We start from the raw sequence: 15,575 nt of genomic DNA, 5'->3' as shown, positions 1-15,575 counted from the left end.
TTTTGGTTGACTACAAACCATATTGCTATAAAACTGAATTCTCTCCCTCACTCTCACAGGGCGATCCTGGCGAGGACGGGAAAACTGTGAGTTTTTGTTTTTCTTTGTCTCTCTGCTATTACAGTGAAGATGAATGAGCCTTTACCTCATTTCTTTGTGTGGTCGCGGATCCTTATGACGGATGGCGCCACTAACATTACCACTGCCCCTTTGTGTTTCCTGAACTCAGGGCTCTCAAGGACCCCCCGGCTTCCCCGGGACCCCAGGAGACTCCGGGCTCAAAGGAGAGAAGGTAGAACAACAGAATAAAACCCAGTGACGGATGGTGACTGAGTGAGATGTAGAAGTCTAACAGTGTTGGGGTGAATAAATCTTCTGTACAGACGGACGTTGTGACGTTGAGTATTGTGTGTGCAGGGAGACCGTGGAGAGGGTCCACCAGGCCCCAGGGGACCCCCGGGACCCCCTGGACCAACAGGATTCAGATCTGTGAGTCGACTGCAGGTTGTGTGATGATCTGAGACGAGTGTCGGCGTCTGACTATAATCCATGTGTTTCAGACCTTCGTGGACATGGAGGGTTCAGGAATTCCTGATCTGGAGTCTCTCCGGGTGAGAAACCGTCGAAACTTTACTGCACAGGTTCCACGTGAAGGACTGGTGAGTTAACACTGTGTGTTCTGTGGATGTAGGGACTACCAGGTCTCCCTGGTCCCCCTGGTCCTCCAGGTCTGCCTGGTCTCTCGACAGGCGGCTCAGCAACGAGCTCAGGAGCATTCGGAGCACCAGGGAGGGATGGAGCACCCGGTCAGCCTGTGAGTATCAATCTTCTGGAGTGTCAAGAGAAGCAAACCGAACAATTTCCTGAACTGATTCAAACTATAGTGTCTAACTAAATCAATCCCTCCTGTACATCTTCACATAAACCTTTCACCTGTAGGGCTTGGCTGGTCTACCGGGTACTGATGGTGTCCCAGGAACTCCCGGTGGCAAGGGAGAGCAGGTAACGTGTCCGGAGTAATCCCTGTCTTTTTCTTTAAAGGCTCACAGAATCACATGCCTGGAATTCAATGTACAATCATACTGAGCATATTACAGTCATGAGATTTAGTTTTGATGGCGTTAACGGGTCAGAGCGAAAACAGAAGTACTAAGTGTTCATGCTGACATTATTAGAGATGTAAACAGCAAAATGACACAATTTGCTGTTCTTTAAGAGCTGAGGGAAAATAATCTCTAATGAGAAGTATGGAGGAGTCAAACTGCTGGATGAAATCATTCCTGACCTCTGCAGGAGCTCTGAAGAGTTTAGGGCCTGTAACTTTTAGTTTTTGCTGTTGTCTTCAGCTGTTGATGACACTGACTCATGACACCACCTTGTGGTATAAACTTGGATTGCAATACCTAGCACGACAAAAACTTTTTTTTTTTAAACATTTTTTTGCAAATCTTAAATTTGAATATCGATGCAGACATTGTAGCCATTTTATCACGTTCTGTTGATCGCTTTAGGTTTTTTTTTCTTCAATGTTTTAACCCAGAAAACCAACATATTGTACAATAAACTATTTCCTATGTAGATGTGTAAAACTCTGCCATGCTTCCTTCTTCTGAATTACTGATAAATGTTTGTTTTTTTTGCAGCCACTAGTGGTTTCTGAGAGAGAAAGGACCTATCCAATAAAAGAGCAATTGTTTCTTTTGGACTTTTTATTGCGTTTGTGACTGTGTTTTCTCCTGCATCAGGGTGATTCGGGGGAGCTGGGGCTTCCAGGAGCAGTCGGCTCAAAGGTTTGAATTTATTAACTTCTTCCCTTTTCTTTCTCTCCGATGTTACGTAAAAGTCACTGTTATTTTATGGATGCTGACCTGCTGACTGTTTCTGAAACCTTCCCCATCCGTCTCCATGTCTCCAGCCAAGTTCCTACTTTTCTTTTCTTTCCAATCTCTTGCCTCCCTACCTGTCCTCCTCTTCATCTTCATCTCAGTCTCCCCATCTGCAGGTAACTGGGCACCAGCTTGAAATCTGACTAAATATCTAACTGGTTGTGGTTTCCTCTAACTGTGTCCCTGCACTGTAGTGTATAACACGTATACAGAAAACTATATCCTGCATGATGTTAAAAGTGAATCATATTCTGCATAATTCTTCACTTGCTGTGACCCTCAGTTCCATCATTTTTCTCCGTCTCTAAGGGGGAACCAGGAGAACCCGGTTTACCAGGACGGGTAGGAGAGACTGGGCTGGCTGGTTTGCCCGGACCTATGGGACCGATCGGGCGTCCCGGACCCCCGGGTCCTCCTGGGAGGAGTGCTCGAGTTGGATTTGTAAGTTCTTTTGTGCGTTTCTGCAAGAACGCGAGACAAATTCCAACTCTCATTCCTCAGTTTCCTGCATCTAATGTGTGATTTTACAAGCGGAACCAGGATGTACATGGATATTTGTAGCGACATAGTTGCTTTCTCATAGTATTTGTTTCATAAAGAGTCAAATATTCGATGATCTATGTGTCTTTGGAGTGCACTCACAGACTTCAGGATGTGAAATAGAGAAAAACCAAGTCGAGCCATGTTGAGATCCGTGCGGTAGTTTGTCATTAAATCTGGGTTGTGTCTTTAAGGACGACATGGAAGGCTCCGGAGGTTTTACCAACGGACTTCCTGGCGTCAGAGGACCAGAAGGAGTTCAGGTACGGGCACGCCTAATTAAATGTCATCACATGGAACAGATATAATTTGGAAATCGGCAATAGTTGCTACTTAGAAGGAACTTTCCTGATAGTATTTTGTAAGTCCTCATATCTCAAGCCAAGTATTGCCTTTTGATCAGCACAGATTTGCCACAGGAAGCCACAAAAAAAAATGTTGCAAACTAGAAAACTATTTGAAGTGCAATTAAAACAAAAATACTGAAGCAGAATTAAATAGCAAAGGCTCCATGATGTTGCATCTAGCATTGAAACCAATGTTACATGCATCGTGTCTTTGTGCAACTTTGTGATTTCAGACAAATTTGAGCAAAGAGCAAACATTATTTTCATGCACAATCAACAAAGAAAGCTTTTAAAGTTTAAATTTAAACTGTCTTAGATGCACAAAAAGCTGTTTTAAAAATGTTTGTGACTGATTGCATTGGTATCTTTAATTTAGTGTCAGGTACCTCCTGTTATCATTGTGGTCCAAAAAAAAGCCTCACTGACCTTTTACAATACAATCCTGTGCATTAGCATTTGATTTTAAGGAAAAATAATCAGTGAAGCTGATACATATAAACTTCCAAACACAAGCTGTCATTTTAAAGGATTCAAATCCGGAACGATTGAAGATACTGAAGTGAATTTTCAAAATAAAAAAGCAATAAATAGACTGATGGTTTAATGTTTGTTTGTTTGTTTTCCTGAAAGGAATTGGTGTAAGTAAGTGGAAGTGTCCGAGTGTATAGATTCACCACCTCTGCAAAAAAAAAAAAAAGGAACACGATTCCAGTTTTGTTTTGTTCGTATCTGTAAATATCTACCGAGAGCCGCTCCAGAAGTTTCTAAAGTACAACTTGTGTACATGTGGCAAAGAATGAGAAAAATATTTGTGAGCCTGCAAATAACCGAGCAAATGTTGTGTGCTTCTAGGGTCCACCTGGATTACCTGGACTTCCAGTAAGTAAATAATGAATACATCTGGTAGAGACCATGTTTTTCTGATCTTTTTCACTCTGAGATTTGGGATGTCTGCAATATGTCCAGTATGTTGGAGGAGTTTAGGCTTTCTTCTTTGGTTACTGGAGATAAATCTAATACAAGGTTCACAGGTAGAATGTACACGAATGGAAAGACCACAAGAAATTATTATTGTGCAAATATTACATATTAACAGTCCATTCAAATGAGGAGTTAAATACAAGGAAAACAAATATAATTGAGCACAGATACAACTGGTATACATAGACATTTTTAGAATAGATTAAATTTATTTGATTTCTTCCGATCCCTTTTCAGAAATGTTAAAAGTGTTAATTCTGACAGAAATGTGTTATTTGTGTTTTTTATGTGTTTGTGTATAAGTATGCATATCAAGATGGGTGGGTGCATATTGTATGTACTAATGTATTTATTGACAAATGGTTTTATATACACGTGTATATATATATTTATTTATTCAAATTTTTTTGAGAGTAAATAATACATTTTTGTTCTTTATTGGTATACCATGATTTTGACAAGTCTGGAACAAATTAGTAACAAAAGAATCATTTGGCCCATCTGGACCAACAACAGCAATGCTGGGAACAGAAAGCTGCTTTACAGCAGAGCCGTTGACAAATCAAACATGAGCAAAGCTTGGCTCGTACAGTCGCATTGTTACATGATCACTGATGCGCCATCAGCGTTCAGCTTTGCCTCAATATTTGAAGTAGCACTCAGCCCTGTGTCATGCTTGGTAATTCTGAGGATATTGTTTTGAAGCCAACTCCTCGCTTTATTTGACACTTTGTCAAGCTACTCTTCTTGTTACTTGAACCGGCCTGACATGAACGTACCTGTGCAGGGTAAACCCGGACTGCCTGGACTTCAGGGCACGAAGGGCAGCGAAGGTCTTCCAGGAAGAGATGGGCAGCCAGGCCTGGACGGTTTCCCCGGACCACCGGTACAAAAGCCCACAATCCCGTCTCGATCTGAACGAAACACAGTAGATTTAGAATCAATCGGGGATCATGTCGTGTCCATACAATATTTTTGAAAGTTTTGCCGTTTGGCTACAGAAACTGTCAAATTTAAATGACGGCCACATGGTTATGTGTTCGTCTGTGTGTATTTATTCATTAATTGGTTTCTATTTATGCTTTTTGCTCACTTTTTGCAAAAACTACTCACCTGAATTGCAGGGAATTTTCATGAATAATTTGTCATCATCCAAGGATCAATCGATTAGATTTTGGGACACTAACAGCTAACCATTTCCAAATGAATCCCAAAAAACTGCTAAGAAAAACCCAAAATGTCCCATTCATCTCAAACTAAATTTATTTTACAATCTTGTAGTAATAATAGCAGTAATATATCTCTCAGACCTGTCACAAGTCACATTTCACACAGTCACGTAGTTACCTGATATACCAAGTCAGCATCGATATGAGCTAACAGCTATCATGCTTGTGATTTTAACTTGGTTCTACAAACAAACGCGGCTTTGGCGAAGGTATGTGCTCTACCGAGTGCATGTTCTAGTTTATCATCATTTTGTGTCTGACATTTTCAGCAAAGCACATGCTAACGTGATTTATCTGTACGTGATACGGAATAAATCTGTATGCTTCTTGCCAGATCTTTATATTTTTAAGTATCCGTTTCACTGTTCCTCTGCAGGGAATTAAAGGAGAAAGTGGAGACAAAGGAGAGGCGGTAAATACATTTGTTTCATCTAAAAATATAACCCGAAGACCCTGGTGTTGTTTAGGACAGTGGTGTCATGCTTGCTGAATCGTGGTTTTTCAGGGGGACCCAGGCCGAGATGGATCCGGACTCCCAGGTCCACCAGGACCACCGGGACCCCCGGGGCAAATCATCTACCAGACGTCAGACAATGTAAACTACTGAAACATTCACAAAAATATATTTAAAAAAAGCATGTATGAAACCAGAGTTATATGTATTAATGTCATTTCCCTGCAGTTCGACAGCATCAATGGCAGAGCTGGTCCTCAGGTGAGTATTCATATGAAAACATCGACGGGTAAACAAATAAAAGAGTCCCCTGTCCCCAACACATGTGGTCATCTGTACGGACCCTTTGTCCATTTGAGTGAACTATTAGCTAAGATGCTGTGAGTATCACATGCTTAACTCAAAACGCAACCATGCAAATACAACAACAAACCAGAAGCACACAGAGTAATACATGACCGTTATTTTCCCACTTGAGTGTAGTTTGCCAAGAACCACAATGAAACACACGAGGATGTGCCGATTTGTGAAGAGCGCAACACCAAATATGCATTTCGTCTGAGAAAGTCTATGTTTTTTTTTTTTCTTCCTTTTACCAGGGTGGACCTGGTATACCTGGTCAAGCCGGATTTCCTGTAAGTCTCATGGAATATATCACATCCAGATCTTACTTTTACAATTTTATGAATATTATATATCAAATGTTTGATCAATATATTCTGTGATTGTGACAAACCCAAGCTTCCTTTCTTTCTTTGTTTTAAAGAAATTTAGCAATACAGAAAAAAGAACTTTGTTGATTCTGTCAGTACTCTGATACAAAGCGAAAAATGCATTATATTACGATCATTGTGCATTCTGAGCTCATTTCACAAGTAAGTTACTCTTCAGCTGAACTCATCATGATATGAGTGCTGTGTTTCTGCTGAGTCAGCAAAGTGATGGTCAACATGTGGAAAAATACTTGTGGACACGTTGTAGAATTTATTAATCTCAGAAGACTGCTATAATCTCACAGTATGCAGTCACTGGTTCGCTCTCGCGGGTACATGGTTAAATAAATAACTAAACATAGCTCAGGAGTGTAGTTAGTCTGGAAACTTTCTATTTTGCTCCGGATATCGCGAGAAAAGCTTGTACCCTGGTGACTAAGAATTACAGCTATATGCAGCTTAATCAAAATATTTAGCTCTTTATGTGTTCCACTATAAACTGATGAAACAGCTACAACCATTATCATTTATGGTATATCAAATATGTTGTGGATAAATTGTGCATTCATCAGGGAGTGTTTTGAGCTGCAGTTATACATTTTTAGAAAGAAGGATGATGTTTGCAGATTTGGTTTTAGTGTTGTCATGAGATTTTTATTTCTTTATTTTTTGGCCAAAAGAAAAAAAAAAACAAACAAACATCTGTCCACTCAGCATTTCTCAATCTGAAGCGTACAGGCAGAGACGAATGGGAGGCTTGATTGCATCGGCTTTATTTTACCTTTGGGAACAAAGCATTTCCAGCTTTCCCTGTGACTGATTTCCTCTCACTTTTATTTCATCTTCTTTTCCAATCTCGCAGGGTCCTATCGGGCCTAAAGGTGACAGAGGAGACCCCGGGCCCGCAGGCTACGGTCTGAAGGTAATCTTGTTTATTCAGCGTTGTGTGGACGCCTCGGCCTCAGAGTCTGTGTTGAATCCTGTCTGTTTCTGCGTGATCAGGGTGACAAAGGTGAACCGGGCTTAGTAATCGGACCGGATGGCAATCTTTTGCATCTGGATGGGCTGACGGGTATGAAGGTGAGTCTTACTACATCTGAACAGGTGTCTGTTACAGTCATAAACTAATCCTCTATTTTTTCTCTCTCTCTCACCAACAGGGAGAGAGAGGACTTCCAGGACCCGTTGGACCTGCTGTAAGTGTTATTTCAAAAGCATTGAATTCTCCCATCAGCTGGCAGACCCACTGATGATTTATTGTTGCAGGGTCCGTATGGGCCTCCTGGACTTAAAGGAGAAATTGGAATGCCTGGGAGACCTGTAAGTGCTGTTTTCTCCTGTCATTTGTATTTTCACATCATGACATAATGCCATCCCATTTTGCTGACTGATTGTGTATTTTTTTACATTTCTTACTCGTTTTCTTTGTCCCAGTAAAGAAAAAGGAAAGAAATCAATGTCTTTCTCCCCTTCAGGGCCGTCCTGGTGTGAATGGATACAAGGGTGAGAAAGGAGAGCCAGTGGGAGGTGCAGGCTTTGGCTACCCGGTGAGTTTTATTACAAGAACCTTCCAGTCTCGTGTTGTTCAAGTTACATTTGTCTATATGTGGGAAAACATGGTGAAAAATGTTCTAGTGTGGCGCCTGAACTAAAATGTGTTTGACATCCCTGGTCTAGAATCTAAAGCAGATCTTCACTTCAACTCAATTTTTTGGGCAAATCAGGGTTTATAGACTTTTGTGCTGTCCCGGAATATGAGAATACATCCCAAAAACATTAAACAGGAGTAAAAAAAACGCTATTCTCATTAGGGAGCTCCTGGCCCACCAGGACCACCTGGACCACCCGGACCTGCCATTCCTCTGGATCGCTTCAATGTGAGTACACCAGATCCTGAACCGGAAGCTTTGAATCACATGTTGGACTCTGATAAGGCCTCTAAACCTCTCTCTTTCTCTGTTTGCTATGATTGTTTCTTTTCCTGTCACAGCGCTACGACGACAGCTCCAGGAATTACCCAGGTACGATGTCCTGACGCTCCGCGCTCATTGTTTTACTGACATACAAAACAATGTGAGATTAAGTCCTCGGAGCAAGGAATCAGGATGGAGAAGTTAAGTCAATGTGACACAGGGAGAGAGATTCATACGGGGTTGAAATGTCTGCCGAGACTGCTCTGTCTTCATTTCACTGCCTCGGCCTCAAGTGGATGTAGCACTTTACTGTCAGGAGATTAAGCTGTCAGGGCTAGATTAGAAAAATGAAGTGATAAAACACAGAACACATCACCATCAGTGAAACAGTTACACCTACAACGTACTTCACTTTGCTCAGTGTCTCAGGTCTTTGTGTTGTTGTTGTAGTTGTTAAAGGGGAAAAAGGAGACCAAGGACATCCAGGAATCCCAGGTAAACCTTTGAGTTGTTCAAGAAATATTCTTTCTACACCGTTATACTCTACTGTACACTCACCGGACACCATGAGATCTTATGACTGTGAATCAGCATCATGTTCAGTTTGAGATTCTTTGAGCTTTGTGACCTTTGTGGATCATTCTTCAGCAAGTATCCCAATAAAGTAGCCCTATAAGATGATTGGAATGGTCAGAAACTGCACTCATTATGCTGTGGAGTTTAAATGCTAATCAGTTGCTATTAAGGGACTCAATGTCTGCCAAGAAAGTCATTCCCTGACTATTACAACAGCAGAAGGATCCACGTTTCCATGTAGTCGATGCCAAATTCTGAGCCAACTTTCTGAATGTGGCAGTGGAAATGGAGATTTATCAGACCAGGCAACAATTCTTCACTCTGCATTGTCCAGTTTGGATGAACTGCAGCTTCAGATTCCTGCTTTTAGCTGACCCAGCGTGGTCTCCTGCTGCGTCAACATTCAAGCTAAAAGATCCTCTTTTAAACACCTTTGTTGTCATGATTTGGCCTTGTGAACAAAGATCATGAGGATGGTGGTCCAAGGTGGTCCAGAGCCGATACGGCATACGGCATAGTCTGAGACATTTCTCTTCAGACACTGCTCTATAAACCCTGGAGATGGTTGTGTCACAAAACCAAAGTAGATCAACCAACACCTATTCCACATTCAAAATCACTTTCCTTCCATATCCTCACACTCAGTTTGAACTTCATTAGCTCGTCTTCACAATCTGTACTTAATAAAGTGACCGGTGGGAGTACAGGCCCGACTCGAGTAGTTTTTAATACCTAAAGAATCTTTCTTTTTCTTTTAGGAACAACCGCAGAGCTTGATTACTCGTCGCTGAAGGTAAACTCACTCACATCGACACCGGCAGCCTCTTTTCAATGTGATGGATTGACTGTCTGGAGGAAATGAACTACAATGTTCTTCTGAAATAAAGGGCGAGCGTGGTGAGTCGGGAGTCAAGGGGGAAAAGGGAGAGGCTGGTGGTGGATATTACGACTCTCGATTCGGCGGAACACAGGGCCCCCAAGGGCAGCCTGGCAATCCAGGCCTACCGGTGGGTTCCCCGGGGTTAAAACAAGTATTAATCAAAGTCCTAAAACACAACAATCCAGTGATGCAGATCTTTCTCTTTCATGCCAGGGCCCAAAAGGAGAGTCCATAACAGGACCTCCTGGACCCCAGGGACCAACGGGACCACCAGGGGTTGGTTACGATGGACGCCCAGGTCCTCCTGGACCACCTGGGCCTCCAGGACCGCAAGGGTCTCCTTCTCTTTCAGGACCTAACCGAAATAATTACCGTAAGTAGTTTTTTATTCCATCCTTACTCATTAAAAAGTGTACTTCAATCAGTAAATTCTACACAAAATGTTTAAAAGTCACAAATTGTACTAATTTACATCATTATGCATCTTTAATTTGATTTAAGATTTAATGCAATGCAATTTATTTATACTAACATCTGTGAGAAAAGTACAAAAATTACCAAAATGAATGACACAAAGCTTAAAAAAATGTCTTAATTAGAGCAAATTTCAAGTGAAAGCGAAAAAGATTTGTCACCCAAAACGCAACTTTACCTTTGGACGCCATTGTTGTTACCCAACGACAACAATTATTTTTTTTGTCTCCAGTATGTCATGAATCCCAGTCCATATTCTCCTGGGACTTGGTATTTTCAAAGTTGACAGTCACTCGTAAAAGAAATGCGACTTTCCATGTACTCATCATTGCTAATGTTTATAGCCTATTCTCTGTGCATGTGTGTGGTTTCGATACAAAAACAAACAGCAGCTCCCACTAGTGGCCTGCATACTGCATACATTTCAGTGGCTCTGCCGTTGCTATGTAAATGGACATCGTTCTCAAAATGTGGCTGTGTAAACACACATTTCTAAAATGAAAATACAAAAGTGTTTTCGCTTCATTGTCATGTCAATGTGGTTTTATTGGCAGCTCCACAATTCTCACAAACAGAGAAAGTATAATATCTGATAAACAAACATCAGTGTAAACACAAGAAGAACAAGACCAAAGGAAAACTCCTTTCATATTTCTGAATAAAAGTCAAAAACCAAACTTATATAACTCAATATGTGATTGTGTCTTTTTCACTGAAAGGTTGACAGATATACAAGTGCAATTTCCAGTAGCTTTGTATACCGTAAACCCTGCAATAATGTTTAGCTAATGCTAATCCAGCAGCCATAATCATGCTTTCACCTTTTTCTCTTCAACAGTTGAAATACTGGAGACGAACCCATGAACATTTGTTAAAACTCAAATGTGTGATGTGTTGTTGTTTGCAGCTGTCAGTGTCCCCGGCCCTCCCGGACCCCCCGGGCCACCTGGAACTCCTGGCCCCTCGGCGGGGGTAAGCGGCACCCGACCACATATTTCTTCATTTTGAGCTCACGTTGCCGCCTCCATCGGGTGGACAGTCTGTGACTGTTGGTTTCCCTCAGGTTACAGTGCTGAGGTCGTACGACACGATGCTCGCTGCCGCCCGACGCCAAACCGAGGGCAGCCTCATCTACATCATCGACCGTGCTGACCTCTATCTGAGGGTGCGCGATGGACTGCGGCAGGTTATGGTACGGCTCTCTCCTCCTTCCAGAAAACTTTTTAATGCCATCATAGAGCTCAGAACAGGTATTTAAAACTGAGACATTACCCAGTTTAATACAGCGACTTTAAATCCGCTGCTCTTAACTGATTTTTGGCTTCAAGGGAAGACATCAAAAGAAGTTAACACAGCAACCGCCACATCTCAGGATTATAAAAGTATAATGTGCCAATAATGACTTTATGTAAGTGGTACTAAAGCTCCGTTTTCTGTCCTCGCAGCTCGGAGAGTACAATCCCTTCTTCAGAGATCTGGTGGGTTCAGCAGAAACGTAAAACAGATCAGATCTGCATCGATACACGTAGACTGCTTCATGACTTGGATATTGGTGTTGCAGGAAAACGAGGTGGCAGAAGCCCAGCCTCCGCCCGTCATCCTGTACCCCCAGTCTCAGGACCAGTCCCAGAACAATGGAGCCGGACATTACTCCCACGGCGGGTCCGCCATTCGGCCCATCGACCCGCCGCCGCAGACTCCCGAGGAACCCAAATACCCAGCCCAGTACGACCCCAGGTACCCGGACCACAGGAACAACGGCCAGACCGATGGAAGGTTACCCATCCAGCACAATGAGAACAGATACCCGGTCACCCCGGCCAGACGGCCTCCTCTGCCGGTGCCCGCCGTGCACGCCGACGCATCCGGATCCGGGGTGAGTAGATGAAGGAGCACTCGCTTTCATTTGCACTCAACTGTTGCATTTCCACAAATTGAACTTATAACCGTGCTCCTGCACAATTGTAACTATTTACTTTGTGTTTCCTCACACAAAAAATTTCAACTTTTTTCTTTCTTTTGCTTGTTCGTTTCACATCTATGTTTCTGGTTCATCAGATCGGTGGTACAGCCAAATCTAAATTTTGTATAACTTCTCACTATTTTTAACAGACTCTTGAAATTCTTTTAAGAGACTTTTAATAAGTGCCACTAGAGGGCACTTGCGTATCACAGTTTAAGAATCATGGCTCTAAATATTGCGTAATACACAATATTTTCCATCTTTATTAAACGAATAATTTTAATGAACTGACAAATTAGCTGAATGGTACTTTATTCAGGCCAGACGTGACAGCAATAAATCTTGTATTTCTTTTTATAATCAATTTTTTTTTTACAATGAATACAATCAAGACAAAGTCCTGATTGTATTCATTTAGGGAAAATAAATTAGACTCATACAAGCTGCTATTTGAAACAAATCTTACAATAGAAGCCGGTACTATGATTGATTTCACATGGAAATGATCACATTGTCAACAGTTTGAACTTGACTGTGCTCCCGTCCTCCGCAGCTGCACCTCATCGCCCTGAACGCCCCTCAATCGGGTAACATGCGGGGAATTCGCGGGGCGGACTTCCTGTGCTTCCAGCAGGCTCGAGCTGTGGGTCTGAAGGGAACCTTCAGAGCGTTCCTGTCCTCCAAACTTCAAGACCTGTACACCATCGTCCGCAAGGCCGACAGGGAGAACTTCCCCATCGTGAACCTCAAGGTAACGGACGAAGAATCGATGGCTAACAAGTGTGACCGCAGCTCGGACAAGACATTCGTAGTTTGCCAAGATATTTTCTTTGAGCCCCTTCATATTACACTCCAATGACGTCAGGAGTCATTGAAAATGCAATGTTTTTGAAATGCTTTGAAAATGAGAAACATTGGTTTGAACGTTAAATGTTTACATCTTACCGTCTTGTGTGTTCACAGTAAGTGGTTGTGTGACACATGGTCTCACACGAAACTACATGGTTTCTGGTATTTATATTTGCACAGCGATGGTTTTGAAAAGGTTGCCGTCTGAACTCGCATCTACGCAACAGTCGTCATGTAAACCATCCCCCACCAATCTACAAATGCAGATACACTTGAGAAAAGCATTGGGCTATTTTACAGACGTATATTTTATAAAGGAGCGATACACAATTTTTCACATCTTTATCGTTGTGCAACATGAACATTTGCATTACGGTAGACTGAAATGCTACTAAATTATTTCCTCGGTTTATATGACAAATGTGAAAACAAAGCTTTTGTGGCGGTTTGGGTGGACGCTTACATGACAACAGTTTATAGCGGATTATTCTCTGCCTGCATGTGTATGTGGTTTCATTACAAAAAACAACCAACGGCACCAACTCGTGGCCCGACATGCAAACGACCTCATTTTAAGCCATTTCTGTTTAAACAGACATTAAAAAAACCAACACGTTTTCAATTTAAACTTAGTGAAAACGGTGGCTGAACTTTGGAACAGTTGTTCTAAACTCTTTTTTCCTTCCTTCTAAATAACAATGCACAGAAAAAGTAAGTGTAAGCCCCATCTTTGTTTCCCTGCAGGACCAAGTGTTGTTTAACAGCTGGGAGTCCATCTTCGGTGACGACTCCAACAAAATGAGGGAGAACGTACCGATCTACTCCTTCGACGGACGAGACATCCTCAGGGACAGTGCATGGTGAGTCTTTGTCCTTAATGCAGCTCCCTGTGGGGCTTACATTTACCAGCAGCCTTTCTTCTCTTTACTGATTGCCAGTTGTTGTTTTGTTTTGTTTTTTTTAACATTAATGTGTTTTTTTCTACCTCCAGGCCTGAGAAAATGGTCTGGCACGGATCGAGCAACAAAGGCCACCGGCAAACGGACCACTACTGTGAAACGTGGCGGGCTGGCGAGCGCGCCGTGTCGGGCCTGGCGTCCTCGCTGCAGAGCGGCCGCCTGCTGCAGCAGAGCAGCAGCAGCTGCTCCGGCTCCTACATCGTCCTCTGCATCGAGAACGCCTTCACGTCGCCCTCCAAGAAATAAACCCCGTCCACTTGCTTTCTTGTTCGGTTGTTCTTGGCCCCTTTTAGCCCTTTTTTTTTTTTTTTTTCTCCTTCAACATGAGGCGTCCGATGAACTGGCCCGTGGCTCTCTGCCTGGCATCGTCTGCCCCCCCTCCTCCCCCTCCTCCATACACGCCAAAGAGATGGGTCATACAGAGGGGTGTTGGTCCTTTTCCGTGGGGGCATTGGCACATATTTTCTCATATCGGGGGCAGAACAGGAGAAGAGAAGCTAAAAGCCTTCTCGATTAATACCTTTTTTTGTTTTTTTTATTTGTATATTACATGTTTGTCATTTGTGTTAATTTTTTTCACGTTATTGATGTTTTATCATTTGAACTGTTTTGAATTATCCATTGCGTTGTTGTTTTACTTTCCCTTTTAGAATTTCGATCATTTCTGCGTTTTTTGTTTTTCTCCCAATTTCAGTTTAGACTCGTGGGGGTTTGTGACGGGGTAACGGCAAAATTATTTGAAATTTAAATAAGATAATAGATATTTATTTTTAAATGAAGTTATGTAAGGATAAAAAAAGAAAAAGGTAAGTTTAATAATGCTAACTACCCTCGCTAACTTTGTGCAAGAAAAGAAGAGCAGCCCTCTGATTTAAAACGGTGCCTTATTACTCACCCGGGACGACACAATAAGCTTGTACATTCAACCTTCTTCTTCTATGCAATATTTTTGCAGATTCATATTCATCACATCTCTAAGTGCTTTTAGATGCTTGTACATCAAACCACAGTGAATGACCTTTTTGGAAACAGCGTAATGAGAAATCTTTAAATCCAGAGGCCACGATGGGCGCCGAGCTGAAATTGAGCCTTTTGATTCTGAAAATCTTTTTTTTTTTTTTTTTTTTTAAACCCTCAATCAGCAAGCGAGCTGAAGTGATTAGTGATTTGCTGCTAAGCGTTGCTGGAGTGACTGCTGTCACGGGGGTTAGGGACAGGAACCAAGCAGTAGCCTCGCATTCAGTTTTCAGCCACAAACTCGGCCGCGGTGCTACTGATGATGTCTTGACTGAACCTGTGGATTTCCCTTTTTTTTTTTTTTTTTTGTATAACAATTTGCGCTGTACTGTTTTCTTCTCCCAGGCACTGAATTAAAGTCTTTTTCAACCAGTCATGCGATGGGAGTTCAGGCTGCTCGCTGTGTCGTGTCAAATTCTTTAACAGAAAAGTTGGAGAGCAGTGATCTGCTCTGCTACTTTTAGCAATAACATACTAAATCGTAAGTCAGATTCATATGCTACTCATTTGTGGAAGCTGTTGTTGAGCTACGTGTCCTGCTTACAGACCAACTGGAAGCTTTTGCATTAGCCAAAGCTGCCATTTCGATGGTTACTATTTCACCAAACTCCTGTTTATTCAAGGAGAACCGTATCGATTTCCCACTAATCATATTCATGAAATCTAACTATACCTTCATTTGAATTCTCTTGCTCTCAAGTGACATCACTCAAGGTTTTATTACTTAAATCATCCGCAAAGGTCTTTACATGAGCAATTTTATACAGTATCTAAGTAAATCAGGCCAATAAAGC

General features: G+C 42.1%; 1 protein-coding gene across 1 annotated transcript in view; it reads left to right on the top strand.

Annotated features, from left to right (window-relative positions):
* The window catches only part of col18a1a (collagen type XVIII alpha 1 chain a), an 81,246-nt gene extending 66,089 nt beyond the window's left edge, over positions 1–15,157 (top strand). Inside the window, exons 11-43 of the mRNA XM_080497719.1 lie at positions 60–86; positions 230–292; positions 418–489; positions 561–611; positions 692–814; positions 940–1,002; positions 1,746–1,790; positions 2,196–2,327; positions 2,621–2,689; positions 3,626–3,652; positions 4,542–4,640; positions 5,360–5,395; positions 5,489–5,578; positions 5,666–5,698; positions 6,037–6,072; positions 7,013–7,072; positions 7,153–7,230; positions 7,311–7,346; positions 7,417–7,470; positions 7,626–7,697; positions 7,962–8,027; positions 8,141–8,171; positions 8,514–8,558; positions 9,398–9,432; positions 9,527–9,646; positions 9,733–9,892; positions 10,901–10,965; positions 11,057–11,185; positions 11,439–11,471; positions 11,555–11,869; positions 12,510–12,707; positions 13,550–13,665; positions 13,797–15,157. Of these exons, the coding sequence (XP_080353845.1) occupies positions 60–86; positions 230–292; positions 418–489; positions 561–611; positions 692–814; positions 940–1,002; positions 1,746–1,790; positions 2,196–2,327; positions 2,621–2,689; positions 3,626–3,652; positions 4,542–4,640; positions 5,360–5,395; positions 5,489–5,578; positions 5,666–5,698; positions 6,037–6,072; positions 7,013–7,072; positions 7,153–7,230; positions 7,311–7,346; positions 7,417–7,470; positions 7,626–7,697; positions 7,962–8,027; positions 8,141–8,171; positions 8,514–8,558; positions 9,398–9,432; positions 9,527–9,646; positions 9,733–9,892; positions 10,901–10,965; positions 11,057–11,185; positions 11,439–11,471; positions 11,555–11,869; positions 12,510–12,707; positions 13,550–13,665; positions 13,797–14,010 (2,793 nt within the window). The 3' untranslated portion in view covers positions 14,011–15,157. The remainder of the gene's footprint in view (positions 1–59; positions 87–229; positions 293–417; positions 490–560; positions 612–691; positions 815–939; positions 1,003–1,745; positions 1,791–2,195; positions 2,328–2,620; positions 2,690–3,625; positions 3,653–4,541; positions 4,641–5,359; positions 5,396–5,488; positions 5,579–5,665; positions 5,699–6,036; positions 6,073–7,012; positions 7,073–7,152; positions 7,231–7,310; positions 7,347–7,416; positions 7,471–7,625; positions 7,698–7,961; positions 8,028–8,140; positions 8,172–8,513; positions 8,559–9,397; positions 9,433–9,526; positions 9,647–9,732; positions 9,893–10,900; positions 10,966–11,056; positions 11,186–11,438; positions 11,472–11,554; positions 11,870–12,509; positions 12,708–13,549; positions 13,666–13,796) is intronic.
* The last annotated feature ends 418 nt before the right edge of the window (positions 15,158–15,575 follow it).

This window comes from Blennius ocellaris, assembly GCF_963422515.1.
Source record: "Blennius ocellaris genome assembly, chromosome: 6".
NCBI classification, from domain to species: domain Eukaryota; kingdom Metazoa; phylum Chordata; class Actinopteri; order Blenniiformes; family Blenniidae; genus Blennius; species Blennius ocellaris.
The sequence above is the reverse complement of the archived record's forward strand: the minus strand, read 5'-3'. Positions and strand labels throughout refer to the sequence as shown.